This window comes from Schistocerca americana, chromosome 1, assembly GCF_021461395.2.
Source record: "Schistocerca americana isolate TAMUIC-IGC-003095 chromosome 1, iqSchAmer2.1, whole genome shotgun sequence".
NCBI classification, from domain to species: domain Eukaryota; kingdom Metazoa; phylum Arthropoda; class Insecta; order Orthoptera; family Acrididae; genus Schistocerca; species Schistocerca americana.
Genome location: NC_060119.1, coordinates 516422323 through 516447105, shown reverse-complemented (window position 1 = coordinate 516447105; position 24783 = coordinate 516422323). Strand labels below are relative to the sequence as shown.

The window sequence follows — 24783 nt, the reverse complement described above, 5'->3', positions numbered from 1 at the left end:
ACTTCCTGAAAACGTAAAAGCTATCACTGAGGTCAATACATTTGGAAAATCTCTTGAGTCATGTTTACAGCATTACTGCTTTTACTCCATTAAAGAATATTTAAATTTTGAAATGCGTTATATAAATACTTGTGTAAAGTGTATTATGGTAACCTTAAGTATGTATGCCTTGTAATGACTTTCAGCCTGTATATTTATAACTTGACTTGTCCAATGTCTTATGCATAAGCTGCTATGTAGACAACAGGACCAATAAAAAATACAAATACAATACAATACAATACAATACTCACATTTGTTTCACATTACTCTTACTAAATCGGCACTGCAGTAACAATTTCTTAAAGACTGAATTATGGGTGCCATATAATGGTAGAGATTTTCCCACTGTTCTTCCTGTATAAGTCTATAAATATTTCTAGTGTGTTCATTATTATCCAGTTTCTTCAACAATACTTTCTTTTCCTTCCAAAAACAAAATCAAACAGAATGTGTTAGTGTTTTATCTTGATAACAATGTGTTTGTTAATATGTTGGTATCCAATTCATTAACAATAGTTAGATCTATCTTGAGTTCTCAATGGCTGTTGCAATGTGTTGTAGAAATGACTAGTGAAAACAGTAGATTTGAGAAAATAAATCTTGGAAGAAGGCTGTTACCGAAAACATTATGATCCAAGCTGTACTGCTTAGTTCAATCAAATTAAGATTGACAAGTCAGTCTTATCCTTGTGAGACATCCCACCTTGTCAAATCTACAATATATTTATGCTTTTTCAGGTATGCTTTGTCCAGGGCTTCTCGTATCAATTAAAAAGTTAAAGCATTTTGAGACTATTGTGAATTGCGTTCTTAATAATGTTCACAATATCATTCTAGCATTAACTGCAGTTTCATTTCAGATTGTTGCTTTCACTTGTAAATATTACGTGACCACCTAAACCAAAATTTCTTTGTAAAGATGGGAGACATTACAGAACCTTACACTAGGCTTCAAGCTATCAGTATTTACTATAAGGATACCTTAGTGTTTTCAGTTTATTCATTTCTTTACCAAGATTATCACATTGCAGTAGAACCAGTGTTTTCTTCTTAATCTCCTGATTACTAACCCTGACTTTTACAGTTCCATCTGTAATGATGAACTGTCTATGAGCTTGATGAGTTGTACTCACAAATTCAGATGACATCATTTGCAAAAATCCTTATCCTAATTTAGCTGGTGTGACCATAATCATCAGGTCTATTCATAATTATATTGATGATATGAATATAATAGAGGGAAACATTCCACATGGGAAAAATATATCTAAAAACAAAGATGATGTAACTTACCAAACGAAAGCGTTGGTATGTTGATAGAGACACTATCAAACACAAACACACACATTTTGTGTGTGTGTTTGTGTTTGTTAGTGTCTCTATCAACATACAAACGCTTTCGTTTGGTAAGTTACATCATCTTTGTTTTTAGATATAATTATATTGATGGATACTACTGATGTGAACTGCTCTAGTTCTTCAAATTAGCTTCAAGGTTTAAGGTTAGCTGTTCCTTCTGTAACCATGCAATAAAGTGAATAACTCCACAGTCATATTTCAAATACATTCCATCATAACATCCTTCATGGAAAAGCACCTACAAACTTCATATTGGAAACCATTTCATACTACTTTGTGACAATTTCAACACTCAACCAACCTGACAACATTTAATTCACCTAACAGTTCAGCTGATATTAGTCATTTAATGAACAAATTGTGTATATGATTTCCAAAAGCTTCTTACCATTTCAAACATATTTAGTTGAGGATATTTATAGCAAAATGCTCAGTCAATTTATGAATGTTTCACCATTCAGCTGCGTAATTTGGCTAACGAAAGATATTCAACAACAAATGTTATATGCAGCAGTTGGAATACCAAAGAAATAAAATCTTAATTTAGTGAATGTGAATTAGGATCATATGAGATGCTTTCTCAGTATCATTGACACTAGAAAAATTTTACAGTTGTATGTGATGAAATTTTATTATTTTCAGAAAAAGTTTACACATAATAATTTCATACTCAGATTATTGGTTTCCTTTATCATTTGCTCTTAATATTAAACATTATATACAAGATTATTTACAGCATTTAAATAACTCCCACAATTAAATACTGTACTGTAAATGTAGGATTAAAGATTACTTATTTGCTAGAATATTTTGATGAGAATGCAGTTATTCCCATACATTATATGACTTCCTGAATCACTTGTTCACTTTTCTTTGGATCAGCAAATGATGATGTAAAATATACATCAACATTAAAAAAGAAAGTGTACAAGTTTCTTTTACACACACACACACACACACACACACACACACACACACATACATACACACTTTCAGGCATTTGAAAAACAATGCAAAAATGTTCATTGTTAATTTGACTAAGTAATATTGTACTGAGGAATAGCATTTAATAAATGAATGTGATCACAGATATGACCATTAGCACTGAAGAATGCTGCCTATTCAATCAGTCTAAATCTTTGGTAGAGACACACCTCAAACTTTGGATTTTTTTATCACATCTTACAGAAAAGGAACATTCATTCATCCATTCAGACTATATAGTTTAGTATTCTCCTTCTGTTGAGTGCTACAAGCAATTTTCATGTAGTTGCACAATAATTTTAATTACTATAATGAAGTCTTGCTCTAATTACATCAAAAACAACATGATTTTCTACTACTGGTCCACCACTTGTCTTTATTACACTGACAACTTTTTATTGTTTATGTACAATTTGAAAGATTACTACTTTTTTCGATGCTTGAGTATCACTTGCCTAATGGCTCTGTATGTCTGTCACAGCTTTTGTTTGTATGGAAAACAATAAGCATCCTAATGCTTAAAAAATAGTCTAAATTAACTTTGTAATGAATCAACAAGTCAACATAATAATGAATTTTGAATCATTCTTCATAAATATCACTTGCTGCAAAGAAAAAAGTATGCACACTGGGAAAACGCACAAGCAAATTGCCTTCTCCATTAAAGAACACACTGGCAGGGATCTTGTTAATGGTAAATCTTAAGTACTGTTTGCTATAGCATTTTCACTGACTTAAAAGCACAATTGAACATGACATTTTAACAGTCTAACATTTATAGGAAACGCTTATAGAAGACTCATCAATAAAGATGGAAATGTAAAGTGAGTACAAGAATGAGTCCTATTTTCTTCTGAATTATGGCCAGATTAACTATAGGCATTTTGCTGTACTGATGAAGTTTCAGTTTGCGAGTATCAACTGGAGCAGAATTAAATAGCAGGAAGTGGAGTTTTGGAAATTTTTAATATGAAAAACATGAAATTGTTTGCTATGCACATTAATGAAAATCTGTTTTAGGTGTAGCTGAATGCTCATGACGACATTTTCTGTTTACTGTGAAAAACAAAATTTGGATTTTATTCGCAATCTGAACTTTCTTTTCTATCTGTCTGAATGAAACATGAATAAACATGCACAGCATCTTTCTGTGCCTTTATTATTTTCCTTTCATTTAGGGCATTTATCTGCACTCACTTATCGAACAACATGTTCTGTTATTTAGCTGTCTTATAGGAAAATGATGATATAAAAGCTTTTGCACATAAATTTGTGAAGTATGTTGTAAACTTCAGAAAACTGTAGCTTTAATTTATTCCTATAATTGGGCAGCTCTGTATTATTCTGCCTGAGGACACGCAGAAGACAAGGAAATAAGCCAATACATTTTAGACATCCTGAAAATATCTTATGATCAGATTAGTTTCATGCTAGTTGCCAGACATAAAGGTGCAGATCACAGTGTCCAATGTGCTTAAAATATGTTTTGATGATGCCGCAGAGAACTAGTTGGAGAAAGAACTCAACTTTGTTTCCTCAGCTTTTTACAGCTGATGCAAATAAGCTGACCTTTGCTTAAGTACAGTACAGATCATCTTTGAAGGCACCAAACAGTCTTTGTATTTCCAAATGAACTGGGTTAACACCAGATTTGAAGTTAGTCTACCTATGTTCCAAGTACAGTGCTTTACAAATATTATTTCAGTTAACAGTACATCATAAAATCTGACAAGAATGTACCTCTTCCTTTGTTCTTGTTTAATAAATTCACATAAAAATGAATTAGCTCGACACAAATAAAAATGAATATAGAGAGCTCCATGACTGGAGAGCCTCATGTCTGTTTTTACATCCCATTACCTATACACAAATCCTGCTTTGTGGACTGTTTCATATATGACTAGTATTGTTACAAAAAGAGATAAGCTGGTATGTGAGAAACATTTGTTTCAAACACATGGCTCATGTAGATATTGCCCCTTTTCTACATGAATATACAAACAATGGAGGGATATAATAAATAGTAATGTATTGTAAGCAGAACTATGAGATAGCACATTGTCCTTTTGGCTGTGTATAATAGATTACACACTCAGACAGTTAACTTGTTTTGAATCTCATTCAAAAAGTTTCTCAAGTCCACTGAAATGTTTCTTTTCATTTAAAATAAGGGTAAATCCCAGTTTTTTTTTTTTTCAAAACAGCCTTTAGACCTCAGTCTGGCTGTTAACTTTTTGTCATAGGTGTGTGATTTCTGCCGTGTTCTCCTGTGGAGCTCGCTGATTGTCAGTCTGGCTGGCTTTGTTTTGTTGTTGTTGATAGACACTGTTCTGTAGCTGTTGTTGTTGTTGTTGTTGCTGCTGCTGCTGATGTTGATATGCTGCTCCTTGTTCCACTGCTGCAGTAGGTGTTGTACTAGGTGACAAACTAGGGAAAAAGCATGCACCACTTCCATCATTCACTGGTGATGTCACATCTAGACAATCACAGCTCAAGCTCGAGTCGGACAATGTGGGGTCTCCTGCATATTTGGGAAGCAAGAGAAGACTCTCCGTAGACTTAGTGGGCTGCACATATCTATGATGGTGGCTGTGATGGTTGTGGTGTTGGCTGTCGTGGCCGTAAGAAGTCTGTGTCATCCCTTGTGCTCGCCGGTCTCCACTGCGGCCCTGCTGTGATGAGCCACCTGCCTGGAACAGGGCAATGACTTGTAATAAGCTAATAACAGCTCCCTATGTTCTTCATTCTATCTGAACTATACGTAATGCAGACAAGCAGGAACCTTGCCAAATACAGAAAATTGAAGTACTTTTGAATCTGCTGTAACAAACAATATTGCAAATTAAGTTTTTGTTTTTAAGATAGGAATGTACATCAAGCACAGACTGAGTCTGCATGACAGATTAACAGTTAACTGCTGTGCATGTTGTTATGTTTGGGTGTGCTCTGCATTGAGGTCATCAGTATGACAAATTCACAGTCTTGCACACTATGCAGTGTACAAATAATCAAAGTTTTATGTCAATATTTAAATGAACATATAGATTTTGCCCTAGATACAGATTTTACATTTCTTTCAAAAAATGGTTCAAATGGCTCTGAGCACTATGGGACTTAACATCTGTGGTCATCAGTCCCCTAGAACTTAGAACTACTTAAACCTAACTAACCTAAGGACATCACACACATCCATGCCCGAGGCAGGATTCGAACCTGCCTAGAACCGCACGGCCACACCGGCTGGCTACATTTCTTTCATAATACATTTGTACCCTCTGCCAACCTACATTGCCCATTGTGATAGAATTCTGCCAAAAAATCAAAGATCAGCAGTTGGCTTTCAAGAGTTCTTTTACATTACGAGGGTGGTTTGAAAAGTTCTCAGAACAGAATAGAAAAAAAGTACTTACATCATTGAAACCTTTTTTATTTTTCAATGTAGTCTTCTTGTAGATTAATGCACTTGGTCCAATGACGTTCCAGTGCCTTGATCTCATCTCGAAAGTGAGTTTCCTCCAATCCTGCAAAATAGTTGTCAACTCCGGCTATCAATTCTTCTTTTGAAGTGAATCTTCATCCAACAAGAAAAATTTTCAGTTTTGGGAAGAGATGGAAGTCTGACGGAGCCATATCAGGTGCATAAGGTGGGTGTGACAAAACTTCATTCCTTAGTTTGTGTGATATTGTCATGGCGGAGGCACATGTTTTTGATCCAGCGTCAAGAGTTGCAGAACCCATCTTGGAGATAATTTTTTCATTTCTAATTCTTCTGTTAAAATGTGATATACCCTTTCAGATGACATCTGGCAAGCATGAGCAATTTTATGCACTTTCAATCAGCGATCCTCCACGACCATTTTGTACACTTTTGCAATGATTTCTGGAGTAGTGAAACATCTTGGCTGACCACTGCACGGATCATCATCTAAGCTCTCCTGACCAAATTTAAATTCATTTATCCACTTGGCAACAGTTGAATATATAGGAGCAGAGTCCCCCAGTGTATTGTGGAAATTAGCATGAATGTCCTTTGCTTTCATACCTTTCTTCATGAAATACTTAATCCCTGCTTGAATCTTGATTTTTTCCATCTTCACAAATCACTATGTGATAACAGCAACAGAGCCACATCACCACCACAGCTCTCTTCCAAGAGCACTGAGGTGGCACGTGTTTACTGGCAACAGTCCAATGAATATCACGTGAACAACTTCTTGCACTAGCACTGACCTCTCATGGTGATTCTGAGAACTTTTCAAACCACTCTCTTGCTTTAAATATTCTTCATAGGAATTAGTAATCATCCAGTGTAGGCAGGTTGCTTGATTGCAAATGTTATACGAGGGGCATTTGAAAAGTCCAAGAAAAAATAAAAACTACTTACGTGTTTGAGGTAAACCTTTTTCATTTTTCGACATAGTCTCCTTTTAGACTCATACACTTTGTCCAACACTGTTGGTTGATCCCTTCTGAATAATAGGAATTGTCCAAGTCTGCGAAATAGCTGTTAGTTGCTGCAATCACCTCCTTGTGTGAATAAAATCTTTGTCCCGCCAGACATTTCTTCAAATTGGGGAACAAACAGTAGTCCGAGGGAGCCAAGTCTGGAGAATATGGGGGATTTGAAACGAGTTGGAATCCTATTTCCATTAATTTTGTAACAACAACTGCTGAGGAATGTGCTGGTGCATTGTCATGATGGAAAATGACTTTTTTGCGGTCCAATCGGAGGCGTTTTTCTTGCAGCTCGGTTTTCAGATGGTCCAATAATGATGAATAATATTCACCTGTAATAGTTTTACCCTTTTCCGGATAGTCGATGAAGATTATCCCTTTCGAATCCCAAAAGACAGTCGCCATAACCTTTCCGGCTGAAGGAATGGTCTTCGCCTTTTTTGGTGCAGATTCTCCCTTGGTAACCCATTGTTTAGATTGTTGTTTGGTCTCAGGAGTATAGCAATGTATCCATGTTTCACCCACAGTGATGAAACAATGCTTAAAGTCCTGCAGATTCTTCCTGAACAGCTGCAAACCATTCTTGCAACACTTCACACGATTCCATCTTTGTTCAAGCGTGAGCAATTGCGGAACCCATCTTGCAGATAGCTTTCTCATGTCCAACTGTTTATGCAAAATATTATGTACCTGTTCATTCGAGATGCCCACAGCACTAGTAATCTTACGCACCTTAACTTCTCTGTCATCCATCACCATATCATTGAATTTTATCGATGATTTCTGGAGTCGTAACCTCTACAGGGTGTCCAGAATGTTCAGCATCACTTGTGCGCATATGGCCATTATGAAATTTTTGAAACCACTTATAAACTGTTCTAATCAAAGGTGCAGAGTCACCACAATGTTTGTCAAGCTTCTCTTTAGTCTCCTGAGGCGTTTTGCCTTTCATAAAGTAATGTTTAATCACCATACGAAATTCTTTTTCGTCCATTTTTTGACAATCACTCGACTTCCTTGATTCACACGAATGCCAAACACAAAGAAATATACCAATATGGCTGAAACTTGGTGCGCGTTCTTTCCAAAGATGCTACTAACTAAACATGACCTTGATACGCTCCGGTGGTGCCATTTCTCAGACTCTGCATGGACTTTTCAAATGCCCCTTGTATAATAGTTCACATTGTTCTAAAGTATTTGCATTTTACATGCATATCAGGACTGAATAATATCCAAGAAAACAATATAACAATATTGAATGTTTGAAGTACTTTATATTCTGGCAACTGCTTAGATGTCAGATCAATGTGATTAAATATTTACAAATAAGCACACAACATTTAACGATACTGTTTAAGTACATGCTTCATACCTTGGTGCTCTGGGTCCTGCTGTGGCCTTTCCCACTACTCTTCACAGATGTAGTGTCTAGGTAACCATAACCAAAGCCATATCCACCAAAGGCTTTTGTTGTTAGGTTGTCCCAAGATTTGGCAGGTTTTGCTGGATTATAAGACGAAAAGTTAGAGTCTTGTTGCTGTGAACTTGATGGATGATGATGATGATGGTGATGGTGATGGTGATAAGAGTTAGATGTTCCTTGCTTACCAGATGCTGTTTTGGTTGAGTGATTTCGGCTTGATGTTCCCTGCTGCTGGAAAAGAAAAAAATGAGATAAAAATAAATTATTATATATTTTCTAAAACTGTCAGACCTGCACAGTTTATAGTGATATTAAATATTGTATTAGATCCATCCTTCATGAAATCCTCCCCACTCCACCAAGAGTGTCTTTCCACCGTCCACCTAACCTTTGTAACCTCTTGGTTCATCCCTATGAAATCCCCAAACCACCTTCCCTACCCTCTTGCTCCTACCCTCGTAACTGCCCCTGGTGTAAAACCTGTCCCACACACCCTCCCACCACCACCTACACCAGTCCTGTAACCCAGAAGGTGTACACGATCAAAGGCAGAGCCACGTGTGAAAGCACCCACGTGATTTACTAACTGACCTGCCTACACTGTGAAGCTTTCTATGTGGGAATGACCAGCAACAATCTGTCCATTCGCATGAATGGACACAGGCAGACAGTGTTTGTTGGTAATGAGGATCACCCTGTGGCTAAACATGCCTTGGTGCACGGCCAGCACATCTTGGCACAGTGTTACACTGTCCGGGTTATCTGGATACTTCCCACTAACACCAACCTATCCGAACTCTGGAGATGGGAACTCGCTCTTCAATATATCCTCTCTTCCCGTTATCCACCAGGCCTCAATCTCCGCTAATTTCAAGTTGCCGCCACTCATACCTCACCTGTCATTCAACAACATCTTTGGCTCTGCACTTCTGCCTCAACTGACATCTCTGCCCAAACTCTTTGTCTTTAAATATGTCTGCTTGTGTCTGTGTATGTGTGGATGGATATGTGTGTGTGTGTGCGCGAGTGTATACCTGTCCTTTTTTCCCCCTAAGGTAAGTCTTTCCGCTCCCGGGATTGGAATGACTCCTTACCCTCTCCCTTAAAACCCACATCCTTTCGTCTTTCCCTCTCCTTCCCTCTTTCCTGATGAAGCAACCGTTGGTTGCGAAAGCTTGAATTTTGTGTGTATGTTTGTATTTGTTTGTGTGTCTATCAATATGCCAGCGCTTTCGTTTGGTAAGTTACATCATCTTTGTTTTTAGATAAATATTGTATTAATATGATAAGGAAAGTTCTGACAGAATTCAGAACAGGGTTAGATGGGTTATTAAAGATAATTATTATAAAAAAGACATGCAAACATGGAAAAACACACACACAATTAACATTTAATTATGAATAAAAATACCATATTAAATGATTTTCAGAGTTAAAGAAACATCACTATTAACTGGAAGGAAGGAGTATGTACTATAAGCAACTTAAGCAACAATTCAGATATGAGCAAATGTGTCATGAGATCTTTAATTTACTTGTGATCTGAACATGACAGGTTGTAAAAAATGCATGTTCATAATCCATTTGTTTTGTGTGCCATATAAAAACAACTGTTGACTTCTGTTAACAAACCTCTTGTGTTGGGGGATCCCAGTAGAGCGTATCTGTACTTAGAGATGTGGTATATGACGCTGCACTGCTCTCACCACCAGTAGCACCAGGCACTGTACAACTGATTTCACTTGATGTACATGAGTGTAGGCTGCACTGGCTGACCAGACCAGCTCCAAAGTTGAAATAGCGATGTGAACGTTGTGGTTGGGTAACTGTAGTTGTCACAGGAGCTGGCTGTGAGCCAGAACGCCCAGTTTTTTCTTTCCACCCTGGTGACAGAAATTAAATTAACTTCTGATTTTTTCCTACATTTGGAAATACTTCTCACAGATGTTTGAAAGCTAACTTGAAATTGATTTCAGATTATCTTTTAAACAGTGAAATTATAAGTAAACTTAATAAAAATGTAGTAACTAGGAAATCAACCTTGAAAGTATTTCACAATTATATACTTCATAAGCAATTGATAAAAATTGAACACAGAGAGAGCATCCTATTTAAGAAGCCTAATACAAAGTACACTATATTTCCAATTAAGTCAACACAATAGGAAAACTGTGCTGATATGAGGTAGCATATATGACGTAACAAACAGAGATACTATAGTGCCTGAATAACCAGTGAATGAATAACAGCTTGATTCATAAGCAACAGAACAAATAACCACTTTGAGAACCCCTCTTCTACCAGGGTGAGATATCTTGTGCACTGATGTTACTGAATGGTCCTAGCTCCCATTATTTTTCTGTTTTACCCTTGACTAGACCATCCCCAGTTTTATATGAATGTAATATTTGCTAACATTTAACCCATAGACAATAATTACAACCACTTCTGAATTTCATTGTAGCCAGCTGCACTATACAGCAGAATATTTATTCGTGATCAGCTGCATCACTGAAAGACAGGAATGAGGCTGATCTTGCATGATGGTAGCTGCATTTTTTATGAATCTGGTCAGCAACAAATTGTTCATAAACTCCGTAGTTCAGAAGTATGACTTATGTGATTTCTGGTTGCCAGCTGTGTATGCCTTTATTGAACAACAAAGATTTATTCTTTATATAGACTTCTCAGCATAAATAACATGCTGAGAGCATATGTTTTCAATTTTGAGACATGTTCATTCACAGTATTTGTCACATGAAAAGATAAGAAGAGACTTACAAATACACACAAGGAAAGAAAAATAACAAATTCAAAATGAGAATTTCTGAAAGGGAACTGACACGTCACAGAAACTGCATATGAAGTTATTACAAATGTCATAAATATATACGCATGGGACAGTTCAATGAGAAACATACAGATACACTCTACCTTGTGGTCAATTCCAAAATCAAACAATTTAAGGTATTTATTTTCACTGTCATTTACATGTGTTTATTTGCTGAATAATCATCCACTGAAGTTCAGTTCTGGAGATGCAGTTCTGGAATGGCATTCAGCCAAATGACAGTCAATCTAAATCCAAACACTCAAAACATTTTTATTTTCAGTATTTCAGGAGGTAGCATAAAGTTTTTAGCCATGAGAAATTCATGTTTGACTGTGAAACTTGTATATGGTTAGGGCTCTTCCACAGAACTCAACTTCACACTATTAGTTGATCTGCCCCCCCCCCCCCTCCCTTCCAAACCAACTCCTTACTTCATCTGGTGTCTGCTGTCTGCTGTCCTGAATCAGAGATGCAAGGAGATACTTAGCATGTATTTGTCACTGTCACGCAATAAAGTCAAGCTTGAAATGTGTCGCACAGAGTTCAGAGGCCACTGAAAAATGTCATCAAAAGGATATCATGCAATGTAACAGGGAACAAGACCCACATTGTGCCTCTATAATCATAGAGGCTCTGAGAAGTTTCATTACACATACTTTACCAGTAATCACCGAGTTATTACAATCTGATAAAGATTGTAATTCTGTGTTATATAGAGCATATTATGGAAGCTTACAAGTAATTCTTTGCACTATAGTTTTATAGGTTTTTAACTGACTACATTGATAGAAAAGTCTTGTACATACTGTGAAACAAAAGATACATCAACAATATCATTGCCAGTTTCATATCAGTTGTAAACATATTAGGACTCAGTGGCAGTATAAAGATATTATGTGGACATGAAACTAATCCATCTAAAATCAACATCTGTGGTATGCAAAATTTGTTGTGGATGGTACTTCTAAGTAACATACCAATATTTGGTTGTTTCCCCAATCTATTGTCATATTATGTATAACAAGGAGAAAATGATTACTTATGTTTATTATGTGTATAATCTAGTAATTGTAGTTCTTACATTATGATATCATCTAACATATAACAATGTACCTTTAGACTCAGGAACAGACTTTGAACTGCTCTTACTGCTATGCCCATTGTTTCTATGCTCTTTGTGATGCCGAGATCTTCTTCTTGATGATGGCACACAGTGAGGATCACAGCAAGGGCTGGCAAGATCATAAGCTTCAAGACTTGAGCTATCCTGGTTGCTTGCTTGCATGCATGGATTACACAGATGATGGGATGAATGATGAGTCTGTTGTTGAGCCTGTTGCTGCTGCTGTTGATGTTGTTGTTGTTGTTGTTGTTGTTGTTGTTGTTGCTGCTGCTGCTGCTGCTGTTGCTGTTGCTGTTGCTGTTGTTGCTGCTGCTGCTGCTGTTCCTGACCTTTGCTTGATGACTTCGATGCTTTGGTGCTGCCACCTGAACATTTAATACATATTTGCATCAAAATAAAGCATGAATGAATTACTGAAAGATTACTGGTGTGAAGAAAATAATTTCAATGTAAACAATGAAATTTTTGTAAAAACTTCCTAGTATGCACTAAGTAATTTCATAATCTTCTTCTAGAAAAACTATCTGGTCTCAATACTACAAGTACAGCTAAGCTCCATAGAAATGTAATATATGATATAAAATTTGAGCTATGATTCAGTTGCACCAAAACTATGGAAAAAATCTTGCATCAACAAAAATGAGAGCATAACTGTTTTAATAAATTGTAAAAGAGACAATGAACCACAGACATTATTGAAATATCAGAGTTTTCTCAATGTTTTCTTGCTGTATTTATTATTTTAACAACACCTGTGACAGAAGAACAATGCCTGTACACCCAGCTTTTGTTGCAAACACTTATAATGTCTTAATGATCCATAGGATTTCAATAAGCAGTCCATAGGATCCCAGTTGTGCAGTTGTAGAAACTCCATTTCTGTCAATCATTCCAGCCATGAGTGAGCCAAGTGGGAGTTGGGCAGAAGATATATACAAAGACATCAATGAAAGAAATGGCACTGCTGCAGTTGCACACCTGATTTTTTTTTCCAATTTCCAGATTGATTTTCTGTATTTCCACATGATTTTTTTGTGCTAGATCTGAAGATGGGCAGCTTGCCCAAAATCAGTCATGTGAAAATAAAGAAAAGTGATCTGGAGACTGATTTTGGACAGTTATCTATACCCAATCCTTTGAAAAATGCACCACCAAATTCCTGCCCCATTGTTACCTAATCTGAGCCTGTGCTCCATCTCTTCCTCATTTGCTTATAATATATTACAGGGTAGATTAAATCTCATAGGAAATGTGCTATTGAAATTCCATTTCCAGTTAACCTATCCTTTTAGCCAACTGATGTGTGGTGCAGAGACACATGCAACAGACAACAGTATTTATTCTAGTTTCACCACAGCCACAGGCATGTATGTTTAGGTGCCTGTGTGGTTGTGTGCATGAATGTGCACTTCTCCTGGAGAAAGAGCAAGAGCTCAAAAGCTAGTTAACTGCTATTCTGTTACATGTGTCTATGTGCTTCAAATCAGTCAGCTACAGGTGAGTGGTTACCTTTCCTTTATCTTACATATTATTTCATCCAGGTATTTTCATTATTGTTAACCTCAGTGGCATAGTGAGGGTGGGAGGCGGCAAGAGGGGCTGTTATGTCCTGGGCCCACTTGCAGAGGGGCACCAAATGGCCAAATGGGCATCAGGACAAACAAGATTTTCTGGAAAATATACTACTTTTTGAGGAAATTCTATATATTATATTACCATATGTATTTCTGGGTGGGGGAGAGGGGGTGCCACTAAAGTGTAGTGTCATATTCTGGACGCCGACGTGAAGGGGGAGGGGGGGGGGGGGTACGTTAATAAAGTGTCGTACCCCAGGTGTCAGTTATATTCACTACACCACTAGTCAACCTATCTTTTTGATATTCATTTGGATTTATTTTAAGTATTTCTCTGCTACCAATTCCAGTATTTAGCCACATATTAATATGCAATACTTTACTTTCCAGAAGTGATTGCTCACTGGGGCTTAGTGTACTGTTGACACTATGACATCTACATCTCTCAGGGGCTAGTATGAATAGGTTGGGAGCCTTACAAGCTACTTTCGTCTGAAATACATAGACCTAATTCAAAAGAAAGCCTTGAGCACATTCCACACAAGATTAATATATAATTGGTTTAAAAATAATGCAGTACATGATCAATGCTACAGAAACTGAACAAAATTCTACAAATACAAACAGATTTGTCCAACCTCAGTCAGTCATAGAAGGGAAAAAAGTCCCTTTGTGTTTTTCTGGCAATTCATCAGAAAGGAAGCTGGAATGATTTGACATTCAAAGCAGTGCTGAGCTCTTCCCCTAAAGGTTTTCAGTTCATTACAATCTTCATCATCATCATCTTCCTTTCAAGGACTGGGCTGTTTCCTGTTACAAACTCACAAACAAAATCACTCCCTTTGAGGTCTTCCAATATCTCTTTTTCGCATTCAGCATATAGTTCATGATCTTTGGAGAATCCTGTTATCTAGCATTCTCAGAAGGTATTGTCTCCAATCTTCATGATATTTTTTAATTTTTTTTTCAGTCATGTTGAAAATTTGTACTTCTGTTCTAATATCTTCATTTGCAATTGTGTTTTTTCTTGTGAAGCTCTTCGTCCAGAATAACACGGGAACAACCATCACTAAATAAGACTTGTCCTATAACTGAGTCATCCAAAACAATTTTTGATCTGACTGGATATTTTCCTTTGAGTGCCATTATTTTTATTCCATTAGTATAAATTTTAAAGTTGTATTTACTGCATATTTCATTTGGCTAGCATACTGATCTTTGGAGGGGTTTTTGCAAGGAGGCATCCCCGGGAGGGATCGTCAAATCTGAGTGAATATTTGGGTTTCATTGAACCTAGATTTCACATGTTAAACATGACTAAGAAACAACTCAGAAAATCTTTTGAACAGTGATGATGAATGTCATCTTACCTGGCCCAGCTGCAGCCACACCATTTGTCTGATGGTAACCTTTTGATGAACCATGCCTGACTGGCAATTGGTCTGATGTCTTATGATGATGATGTGACTGATGATGATGGTGGTGATGGTGATGATGATGACTGTGGTTGTGGTGGTGTCCAGAAATGGAACGTTGATGTGGACTAGGCACAGGACCAGGCCAGCTCACAAGGTATTCCCCGCTACTACTTGTTGATGGCTGCTGTAGCATGTAAGCTCGGTAACGGGGATCCAAGTACTGATATGCCATCATGAGTTGTTGTGTCTGTGGCTGCTGCTGCACCTGATTTGGTTGTAGAAGTACATACTTAGTAATATCACAGTGAATTTTGTTTAGAAGCTAAATAATCTCCAATTGTGTATTTTATTAGTCAAGTATCACTCTTATTTGTGTTACATAGAAATACTTTATTAACTCTATGAATGACTTTCACTTGTAGTCAGGTAGAAACATCCAATGTCATATTAACTGAAGTAACAAAATCAATTTAAATGTGTGTAAGAGAAACAACAGAATGAGTCTCCAGAATGGCATCAAGCTGTAACTTTTCAAATTTTACAATATAAGAATAACACTATCAATAACAATGAAACTAGGAAGTAATGAGAACTACTTATACTTCATGTGTATTCCACATAGTCACAAAAAAGTAAAGGTCTGTAATTAGTAGCACTACAATAAATCTGTATGAAGCATCTAACATGGACTTGGGAAGATACTTGTACATATCATGGTTTTCATTGTGGTGGTGGTGGTCTTCAGTCCAAAGACTGGTTCACTGCTGCTCTCCATGCTAGTCCATCTTGTATAAGCCTCTTCAACCCTGAACAACAACTGCAATCTACACCCAATTGAACCAGCCTACTGTATTCAGACCTTGGTCTGCCTCTAAATTATTCCCCCCTCTCCACCACCACTTCCCACCATTAATGAACAGACTATTCTTTGATGCCCAATCTCTTATTTTAGTGGAGTTTTGCCATAAATTTCTTTTTTCCTGAATTCAGTTCAGCACCTCATCATTAGTTATTTGATAGACCCCCCTAGTCTTTGGCATTTTTCTATAGCACCACATTTCAAAAGCTTTTATTTTCTTCTTGTCTGAACCATGTACCATTCACACTTCACTTCTGTACAAGGGTACACACTGTACAAACACCTTCATATAAGACTTACTAACACTTAAATTTATATTAAATGTTAACAAATTCAGAAATGTTTTTTCTCACCATTGCTAGTCTGTATTTTATATCTTCCGTACTTTGGCCATCACCAGTTGTTCTGCTGTTCAAATATCAAAACTCATGTACTACTTTTGGCATCTCATTTCTTAATCTGATCCCCTCAGCATCACCCAACTTAATTCATTTCATTAACCTTGTTTTACCTTTGTTGATATTCACCTTTCAACCCCTTTTCAAGACTCTATGCATTCCATTCCAGTCTTCTTCCAAGTTCTTTGCTGTGCCTAACAGAACTACAGTGTTATTAGCAAACCTCAAAATTATTATTTCTTCTCCCTGAATTTTAATTCCATTTCCCAATTTCTCCTTCATTTCCTTTACTGCTTGCTCAGTGTACAGAATGAGATAACACTGGGGATAAGCCACAATCTTGACTCACTTCCTTCTCAACTTCTGATGTCTTATGTATCCAAAGTGAACAAGTGACGATAATTATATTATATCATATTTTCATATGAATATATTTGTTTAGTGAGGTAAGTAAAGACCTTAATTGGGTTTGAAATTTAGAGTTTATCATCAAGTACTTTGCATATTTTATTTCACTTCTCTTTACAGAATAAACTACTTCATAGTTTTCTTGTAAAAGCATAAAGAAAGAAAATACTCCAGAGCATGTAAAACTGTTTATGATGCACTGAATTTCCATAAAATTTGTTGGTATTTATTTCATGACTCTATCCTCTTACTACCAATAATACAATAATAAAATAAAAATACATTTTTGGGTTATCTCTGCTCAATTCCTTTTATGCATAAGTACATCTGTGTCTTTATCTATTCTCTGCAAGCATCCTTTCCTGTTCACTTTATGAATGGTGTTTGGGAATAATGATTGCTGGTAAAGCTCCATATGACAACTAACGTCTCTAGTTTTGCCATAAAAACCATTTTGTGAAACATATGTGGGAGGAAGTTATATATATGTCGCCTGACTCTTCTTGGAACGTAAGGTCTCAGAATTTCAACAGTAAACCTCTCCATGATGCACAACACTCTCTTGTAGCATCTGTCCATGACAAAACACATTGCTCTGTCGCTTCTTTTAATCCTACTTGTTAAGGGTCCCAAATGATGAACAGTGCTGAATAATCAGTCAAATGAATGTTTTGTAAGCTACTCTTTTTTTCATTAATTACATTTCTGTAAGATCTTCCAAATGAATCTCAATACACCATCTGCTTTTCCTGCTGTTTATTGTACATGATCAATACACTTTAGGTTGCTCTAGGTGGTTGCTCCTAGGTATTTTGTTGCAGTTACTGTTTGATTTTTCACCTATAGTGTGATCGAACAGTAGTGGAACCTCTTTACCTGTTTGGGTGTAATACTTTATATTTATTTACATTTAGGGTCGACTACCAGACCCTGTGCATCGTTAATCATCTGTAGGTCTTCATGTATTTCACTACATTCTTTTGGTATTGCAGTCTTATGTAATACAACAGCAATGTATGCAAACACCTTATGGAGCTTTCAAAATTATCCACTAGGTCATTAACATAAATTCTGGTCTTATTCTTTGTTAGGTCATATTTTGTTGACTAAATGACAGTGTGGAACAATTTCGAATGTATGCTGATGACACAACAATCATTTGCACAGCTGACACAAAGGAGGAGCTTGAGAAGGAAGCACTCCTGACTATTGAAAATGCAAATAAATATTTAACACAAAACAACCTGTTTATGAATCAGTCTAAAACAATGAATGTAGTATTTCAGACCAAGCGTAGTGAAAATTATAATATAAATGTTAATATAAATGGAAACACTATTAAAGAAGTAACCAGCACAAATTTTCTAGGAACTATAATAGACAAACATTTGGCATGGGGGGAGCACATAGATGCACTGTGTAAAAAGATAAACAAACAGATCTTCATCATGCATAAAACAGCTAAGACTGTGGATGATAAAGTCCTCAGATCAATGTATTATGGACTTGTCTTCCCACATTTGTCTTATTCGGTTCATATATGGGGAAATGCACAAGCTGGCTACCTAAAAAGAATATTCACAATTCAGAAAAGGGCAGTGAGATGCATTGCAAAAATACCACCAAGACAGACCTGTAGGCAAGCTTTTGTACACTATAATATTATGACAGTATATTCACTGTATATATACCAAAGCATAATGGTGGTAAGGTCAAGTGATAAACACCTCCTAAATAAAGATGTACACAAACACGGTACAAGAGGAAATGAAAATTACTACATGATAAACAGAAATCTAAAACTGTCTATGACTGCCCCAGAAGAAGCAGGCAAAAGGTTTTTTAATAAACTCCCCAAAATCATTAAAAAAGAAACAGATCTAAAATGTTTTAAAAATCATTTGAAACTATATCTCACAGAGAAATGTATATACAGTTTGAGTGAATACTAAGATGTGTTTAAATATATCATTACTGAAATGTACCTGTAAAAATTATCATTTCTGTATGTTTTTTTTGATTTGTGTGTACATATAATGTGAAACATGTAAAACCTTTGTATGATTATGGACTATTTCTGTTTAATCATTTGTTTCATTTATATATATATTGAAATCAAGTTTGATGTTAATAGGCTATTGTATGACACACCCAATACTCTCAGCTGGATTTTCAGCTGGAGTCCATGGGCAAAGAATAAATAAATAAATAAATAAATGTCTTGTGGAAATCAAGGAACATGGCATCAACTGAGCACCTTCGTCTATGGCACTCTTGATCCTGTGGACAATCAGTGTGAGCTGAATTTTGCAAGGTCTCGGTATATGAAATCCATGTTAATTTTGCTCTTGATCTCATGGACAAACAGTGTGAGCTGACTTTAAAAGGTCTCTGTTTATGGGATCCATGTTAATTTTTGTAGAGGAGATTTTAATTTTCCAAGAATGTCATAATGTGTGAGCACAAAACATGTTTCACAATTCTACAACAAATTGGTGTCAGACAATATAGACTGTATTGCAGAATTATATCCACTGTGTAACATGAATGAGATACATTCGGTATGCAAACATATTGTGACTTTGTGTGTAAGTGGCAGAGCAAAAATACATTTGTATGGAGTGTAATTCCTGGTTATTTCTATGGTGTTTTTTTTTCTTTTTTTCACTCATGCAATGCTCTGTATGTACAAAGTAATGAAAAAGTTGTATTGTGGTTTTGATTTGCTGTTGACCTGTATGTTCCTCTATAGCTGTCTGAGTGACCCAGTAAACATGTTGCAAAGTTTGAAAAAGTGAAGGGTATGTCACTTACAGTCAAATGTAACTTCATGTTATTCAAACTAACTTTCACATTAATAACTGCTTTACTTGTAGATCTATTGCATGCCATTTTAGTATATAGAAGCAGAAGTGAAGCAACTTCTCCTTGATACACACTGCATTACGAAATAGTTGCATCGGTCAGGAAATAACTACGCTACCTATACAACTGTTATTGCATTTCAGTCAAATCATATACTTATTAACTGAACCCATTAAAGACAAAAATAAGAGAACAAACATTGAACAAACAGAAAAATATGGAAGTAATTGTGAAGAAGAGGGAGTGAGGAAGAAGCTGAGGAGAGGCAAGAGGGAGGGAATTAGTGGAGTAGGCAGAAACAAGATGGAAAAACACAGATGTAACTCACCCTTGCCACATCTTCAGTTGACACTGTTGGTCGACAGTATCCAAATTCTGAACCTTCAGTCTGTGTCGGTGTGGTAGCATCACCAGATCCAGATGCACTAGCTTTCTTTCTTGCAGGGAGGCTGTGTGTCTTCCATTTGCCCTGTAAGAGTTCTCGCTCTCGCAAGCACAGTCTCTCAAGTTCTGCCATTTTTCCCTGTAGGACACGCTGCAGCTGGATGTATCGCATATGAAGTTCCACCTGTCAACACATTATGGCCTGATCACAACAGTATATTCTCCTTAAGATTACCATTATATGAACAAAAGTAAACCATCAATGCCAATACAAAATAGCTATACATAATAATCTTTTAAAGCAATCAGGAAATAGCTAATATTCTGAACAATTATAGTACATTTATCTGAAAATCACACTGTTGGTCTTTTAAATATGCAGAATAATAATATAGCTATACATAATAATCTTTTAAAGCAATCAGGAAATAGCTAATATTCTGAACAATTATAGTACATTTATCTGAAAATCACGCTGTTGGTCTTTTAAATATGCAGAATAATAATATAGCTATACATAATAATCTTTTAAAGCAATCAGGAAATAGCTAATATTCTGAACAATTATAGTACATTTATCTGAAAATCACGCTATTGGTCTTTTAAATATGCAGAATAATTATTTAAAGCATCTTCATAAAATATGAAATGAATTGTATTTAAAAATATATGTGAATATCATTAAACATTTCAGATGATATTTATGTTGGATCATAATTTATGTTACATTTTTATTGGCTGTTTTCTGCCTTTTATTGGTAACCCAAGAGATGTGAGTTCAAAAACAGTAAAAAAAGGATGTCAAACAGATCAAAAACAATACTCAAGTAGGGGAAGCAAATCAAGCCTGGAAGTAAGAACATTAATACTGAATTAGTTGAAAGGTTCCCTTAAAAATCTCTTCATAAGATAGTGAATGAAACTATTTATATAGAGAAGAGAGGGAAGGCTTTTAGTGCTGAAGGGAGGAGAGTCCAAGTGAAAATCTACAGTTACAATGTCCACTCCTTTTTTTTAAAAAAAAAAAGCCTTAAACAAAGGTGACATAAGCTGCAAAAATATGTACAGTAAATAATTAGAAAAGTGAAATTAGATGAGAAAATTTTCTTAATACAAGTTCAAAGACAGTTGCTTGATTCCAAACAAAAATTAGAATATGACAAAATACCTATCTGTCGCACCCTCCTGATTTTCATTCATTTGTCTTCTTTTGCCTACTTTTTGTATTTATATCTCTGCATTCACTTTTCTCTGTATTAGGTTTTACACACTTACATCACCATTCATAGTGACTAGTTTTCATTTTAAGTGTTCCTGTTTCATGAAGGTCAATTAAATTTAGCACGCAAGTAACAAGGAAGGAAGTTTACTGAACAAACTGAAATATGGGAGTAAACTGAGCATTACTTGTATAAAGATAAATAATTTTTGTCTGTCAGAACAAGATGATGAACAGGATATTTCCTCTCGCTCTGATAAGCAGATATTTCATGTAATTTTACTTGACTTTTTAAGTTTCATTGTGGTACATTCTTTCTTGTATGTAGGAGACATACTAGACTGATTATCAAGTAATCAAATGATTAATAAGTAAGTCTGTAATAGACAATTAATGTCTTATTATATTTTAAGTATTACTTACTTTTCGGACACAGTCTTCAAACAGCACCACCATCCGCATCCTTGAATCACAGTTTTTAATGAAATTAACAAGTGTCTTATGGTCTGCTTTTTCCATATCATGCCCATTGATTGAGAGAATGACATCTCCTACAAAAATTACATTGGTAATTACACTTACAACACTGATCATTTATTTATTATTATTGTTTAATGTGTTCTTTAAGTGTTATTCTGTTAATGAGATTTGTTAGCTCAACTGTAATTGTATTAAAGTGCCATCAAATGCATGTTATGTTCTGTAACAAAACTGAAATCAGTAGTGATTTAAGTGTTACTATTGGTAAGCCTGCTCGAAAGGATAAGAAGCTAGAGTAAACATGTCTGAAATAGTGGGTAGAAATTGCCTAACCATAAAGGAACCAATGGCAAAAGGGGATGAAAATACCAAACTAAATTACATCTGCCTGTTGAAAAATTTAAGAAAGGCCTCAAACTGCACTAAAACGGGATTCATCTGAAAGAAAAAATTATGAAATTAATGAGGCTTACTCTACAAAAACTGATATCCAGTCTTGCTGACCGATTTGCCCACTCAATGTAAGAATTGCAGTTACACAACATGGCCAAAATAAAGCTGCCTCAAAAAGTCAGACATCAAATAATTTACCCTACTTGATAAACAGGAGAACTGCTCTTTACAGAAGATGGTGGGAATTGTCTTTTTCTTAATTTCTAGTAATGTCTTTGCTGTTTCGATTCCACTGTAAAGAAGTGCTGGAAACACGTTTTGAGCCAGTTTTATTTTGACTACCTTTTCATTGGAGGGAAATAAAGAAAGGTGACTAACAAATTTATTAATGAAATAGCTGTTTACAGTTCAATTGGGCAGTAGCTTAATAAGGAAGGGCAACAAATTAAAAAACGTTTTCTTACATTTTTATGACATTAAGCTGATGGATATGATCTCAGAGGAAAAAGAACTAATGTAATAGTGTCAAACTCTGACAGAGATATTGTAGATTATAAATGAGTTAAATATATAAATACAAACACAAGGGCTGAGGGCCACTTTGTTTATGAATGATAGAAACAATACATATGTGAATTATAAATAGTTGCATTCAATTCACAGACTCACCTTCTCGCATACCAGCTCGAAAGGCAGCGCCATCGAAATCGACATAATCAACATATGTGATCATTTCAATTTCTTGTTCCTTCTTGTAGTGTATTCCATAGCTCTGCAGACAATCACAAAAAAGGAGTACATCAGTTACAACATATTATTATTTCAGATATTAGTGGGAAACTAATTTTACAGTGACAGTTCTTTTCTGAATGAATGACAAACTATAATAAATTTATTAGGGGGCAGTAATACTAAATGAGCAAATGCCGACAACATTACATGTCGCCACAAACATAAGCTTGCTGTCAGATGATGCTACTTCTCACTCTTTCATATCACTTATTTTATTCCACCTCCCTATCAGTTTTATTTTGATGGGCTGATAGTTCAAAAGTTCAATGACTAAATTCATTTACAATTAAGAAATTTATTGCTATGAAGATCACAAACAATTTTTATGATAAGTTCTGGTTGTTCTTCTTTCTCTGCAAATGCATTAGAGTCCTAAGGCATATATCGTATAAGCACATTCAATGACATGATATGTCAAAACTAGTGTATAATTGAATATGGTTACAATACATGACTTCCAGGACTTTAAAAGAAAGATATGAAGATGATGTGTTGAATTTATCACAAATGGTTATTGCCAATATTTGTTTGCATAAAAAAAATTCCTAACTGAAACTGGAGTGACAAAAATTCTCCCTATGAGGTGATGTCATATAATGTAAAATTCATTTATCCATTTCTACTTTCCAGTTTGTAAATGTGAGCTGGCAAAAACTAAATGACACTGTATGCAGAAATCAAACAAACAAGTTTCACATAGTAACTGTTACATGGGTTGGAGTGCACAACAGATTCAGCAGATGGGAGTTTATAAGAGGAACTGGACTGATCTCGCCTTTATTTTGCCTATTGACTAATTAAAAAAAATTACAAGAAAGTTCAATGAGTATAGCTGCAAATTTTTATTCACATTGGCCAAGTTTTATTAGTTTCACTGCAGATTATATCAGTACTAATCTCAGATAATATTTTGTCTACTTTATTCATAAATTGGGGCAGGGGGATAAATGCAGAAAAAACCAAGTGCTCCTAATAATCACGTTATAAATTGTAGAGTGAGCATATTCGTGTATTCCTCTGATAGCCATTTGCTTAACTGCAAAATTTCAGCTTCATCACTAAACATTTTGTGACAGGATTTGATTGATGAGGTACACTTCACTATTAAGTATATATTTATGCTATAAATATTGTATTTACCTAGTTGTAATTTGTTCTATTACTATTATCAATTATATGTCATGCTGTTTAAGAAAACTATGAAGCAACATTGAACTGGGGGAAAATAGTTTGTTTTTTACACCAAATGTTATTGGGTGTAACATTATGGATTTTAAAATTTGCCCAAACCTTCCAAAGTAACATTTTATCAGAGGACAAACAGTTTGTTCAGTATAGGGCCAATGAGACAAATGTTCCGTGCAATGAACTTGTGACATAACACTAGTTGGCTTGTCCACCACACTTTGTGAATGTTTGGCTCTGGAATCAGTATTTAATTGAAAAGGTACCCACTAAAGCTCTTAATTTTGTCATGTGCTATCGAGAACTTGGATGACTTTAAACATACAGTCAAGAATTATGAAAACTCATCTGAAATAGTTACTCACTCCTTGCCAGAGATGGCTGCCGGTACTCATAAGACCTGCAGTGTCATGTGCTGTGACATACAAAACATGGCCTGTCTTTCTCCTAGGCCTTGGTTCAGAATGATGTTAAAAAATGATATGAAAAGGAATTTCTTGAAGATTTTGTAAGTGGTGTATTGCTGTTACAGTGCAACAAGACAAGGTTTAGAGACAATTACTGAAGAATATTTTTATCTTTTGCT

At 35.6% G+C, this 24783-nt stretch overlaps 1 protein-coding gene across 9 annotated transcripts in view; it reads right to left on the bottom strand.

Moving 5' to 3' along the window:
- Positions 1 to 2005: 2005 nt before the first annotated feature.
- The window catches only part of LOC124605184 (myb-like protein P), a 456687-nt gene continuing 433909 nt past the window's right edge, over positions 2006 to 24783 (bottom strand). For 5 of the 9 annotated variants that reach the window (XM_047136721.1, XM_047136731.1, XM_047136763.1 and 2 more), the window contains 8 exons: positions 22890 to 22992; positions 21771 to 21898; positions 20073 to 20312; positions 15167 to 15479; positions 12213 to 12587; positions 9899 to 10149; positions 8216 to 8497; positions 2006 to 5075 (listed from right to left, as the gene is read on the bottom strand). In XM_047136721.1, coding sequence (XP_046992677.1) covers positions 4623 to 5075; positions 8216 to 8497; positions 9899 to 10149; positions 12213 to 12587; positions 15167 to 15479; positions 20073 to 20312; positions 21771 to 21898; positions 22890 to 22992 — 2145 coding nt within the window. In that variant the 3' untranslated portion in view covers positions 2006 to 4622. The remainder of the gene's footprint in view (positions 5076 to 8215; positions 8498 to 9898; positions 10150 to 12212; positions 12588 to 15166; positions 15480 to 20072; positions 20313 to 21770; positions 21899 to 22889; positions 22993 to 24783) is intronic. The other 4 variants (XM_047136738.1, XM_047136747.1, XM_047136711.1 and 1 more) reach the window with 4 other exon arrangements.